At 30.6% G+C, this 1,880-nt stretch overlaps 1 protein-coding gene across 1 annotated transcript; it reads right to left on the bottom strand.

The window, feature by feature from the left end:
* Positions 1 to 928: 928 nt before the first annotated feature.
* Positions 929 to 1,693, bottom strand: LOC124420119 (venom protease-like). The gene is made up of 2 exons (XM_046952097.1): positions 1,343 to 1,693; positions 929 to 1,274 (listed from the first exon to the last, which is right to left on the bottom strand). Exons 1-2 carry the CDS (start codon positions 1,676 to 1,678, stop codon positions 1,131 to 1,133), a joined length of 480 nt encoding a protein of 159 aa, XP_046808053.1. The 5' UTR covers positions 1,679 to 1,693; the 3' UTR covers positions 929 to 1,130.
* Positions 1,694 to 1,880: the final 187 nt, after the last annotated feature.

Below are 1,880 nucleotides of genomic sequence, written 5' to 3'. Positions count from 1 at the left end.
AATATTAATTAGGAAAGTTCAAAAGGAATAAAACTAAAGCCAACACATCTAAATATCCGAAAGAAAGAAAAAAGTTAAGAATATGTATTGTGGTTTTCATTTGACGCCTTCTCAAAGAAAAAGTGGCGTATGGTCCCCCTTCTATCCTACTCCACGAATAGGGATTTTATTATGTTTTATTATGTTAAATTGTCTAGTATGTCAACAAAATTATGTAAAACATAGTTTTATAGAAGTTTAAATGACACTGTAAGTTTTTGTTATGATCGGGTCTCATTTGACCCCAGCCCTTGTACAAACTCCCTTTCAGAAAATGATTTAAAAGTCAAAATTCACACTAATAACACGATTAAATGCTATATTAATAATTTTAAAGTGGACATAAATTTTTCTACCAACATTGATAAGGATAGGCCCACATATACTATATATTTACCCTAACTCCCCTATGAGCCCTCTTGTAGAAAATTTCTTACTTTTTTTTCAAAAATATGTAAAAATATTGCGAAATTAATTAAAGAAAACAAATTAAAAGCTTTCTTATTTAGAAAATAATAAATATTTGAAACATACCTACTAGTGTAAGGTATTACAGGCTCGACCATGCCCGACTATATTTATACTTGTTTTATTTGAATTCTTTAGGTTTTTATAATTATGCCTTCATACGTCATAATTCTTACTTTTAAACGCCTGCGCAAATTGGTTTATACTAAAAATTAGCTTATTGTGTTGATTTTGAACAGAATTGATATTGAAGTTCTTTACAAAAAAATTGACACGCACAGTCTAGGAGAATTTTGAATATTGAGCAGATTGATGTTAAAGGGATTTTAGTATTAAAATATAAAATTTGTAGCATTAATGATATTCTCGCATGTTAAAAAACGCTTTATTTTCATTGTTTAAAAAAAATAATTAAACAAAATTTTAAATAAATGAAAAAAGTTTTATTAAAAAATATGAAAAATAAAAAATCAAAACGAAGACAAAATAACATAAATCTGTATAAATAATCTCTCACTCTACATATTACTTAAACTAAAATGGAGACTTAAAATTATTAAAAAAATAATAAAAAACACACATAAATATTACATAAAGGCAAAAATGGCCAAAAATAAAAAAACTTAAGGAGTATCAGCTACTTTTTGTGCAATCCAATCAATGAAGAACTGTGTACTCGAATAAACACCAGGAATCTCGGGACGGGCACAACCAATACCATACGATACAACACCAATTAAATAGAAACGCACATTGTTGCCATAATTCTAAAATTACAAACAATAAGAAAGAGATTAAATTTTAAAAATAATTACATAAACGAGCTCAAATTTACCTCTGGTATCATAAGAGGGCCACCAGAATCTCCCTGACAGGTATCCTTACCCCCGGATAGTACACCCGCGCATAAAACAGCTCTATCAAATTGATTTTCGGTAAAGAGGCGATTTTGCTGTTTATAACGATCTCTACACACTTGATTGTCATAGATGGGAATTTGTAATTCTTGCAGAACGTTGGAAGAGGTACCACCCTCCATTGTTTTACCCCAGCCTATGACGAAGGGAGTGTAACGTACATAGGATTTTTGCCTCAATTCCGGTGTGATTGGCATGCAGATGGGAGAAATGAATTCTGGAAAATATAAATGGGAAAGAGGGGCAAACGTCATTTACATGTAGTGAATTTATATCGGTAATTTTTAGTTCATTTCCAGTTCTAGTTCAATTCTAGTTCAGTTCTAGTTCAGTTCTTGTTCAGTTCTTGTTCAGTTCAGCTCTAGTTCAGTTCTAGTTCAGTTCTAGTTCAGTTCTAGTTCAGTTCTAGTTCAGTTCTAGTTCAGTTCTAGTTCAGTTCTAGTTCAGTTCTAGTTC

Source organism: Lucilia cuprina, chromosome 5 (assembly GCF_022045245.1).
Source record: "Lucilia cuprina isolate Lc7/37 chromosome 5, ASM2204524v1, whole genome shotgun sequence".
Taxonomy (NCBI): Eukaryota; Metazoa; Arthropoda; class Insecta; order Diptera; family Calliphoridae; genus Lucilia; species Lucilia cuprina.
This window is presented reverse-complemented; position numbering and strand designations above follow the sequence as displayed.

What these genes read in the sequence shown, in the direction of transcription:
- LOC124420119 (XM_046952097.1), bottom strand. Translation starts at nt 1,678, where the DNA reads ATGACGTTTGCCCCTCTTTCCCATTTATATTTTCCAGAATTCATTTCT. An exon ending in GCCCTCTTATGATACCAGAG is followed by an intron (nt 1,275 to 1,342) that starts GTAAATTTGAGC and finishes TTGTAATTTTAG; the next exon opens with AATTATGGCAACAATGTGCG.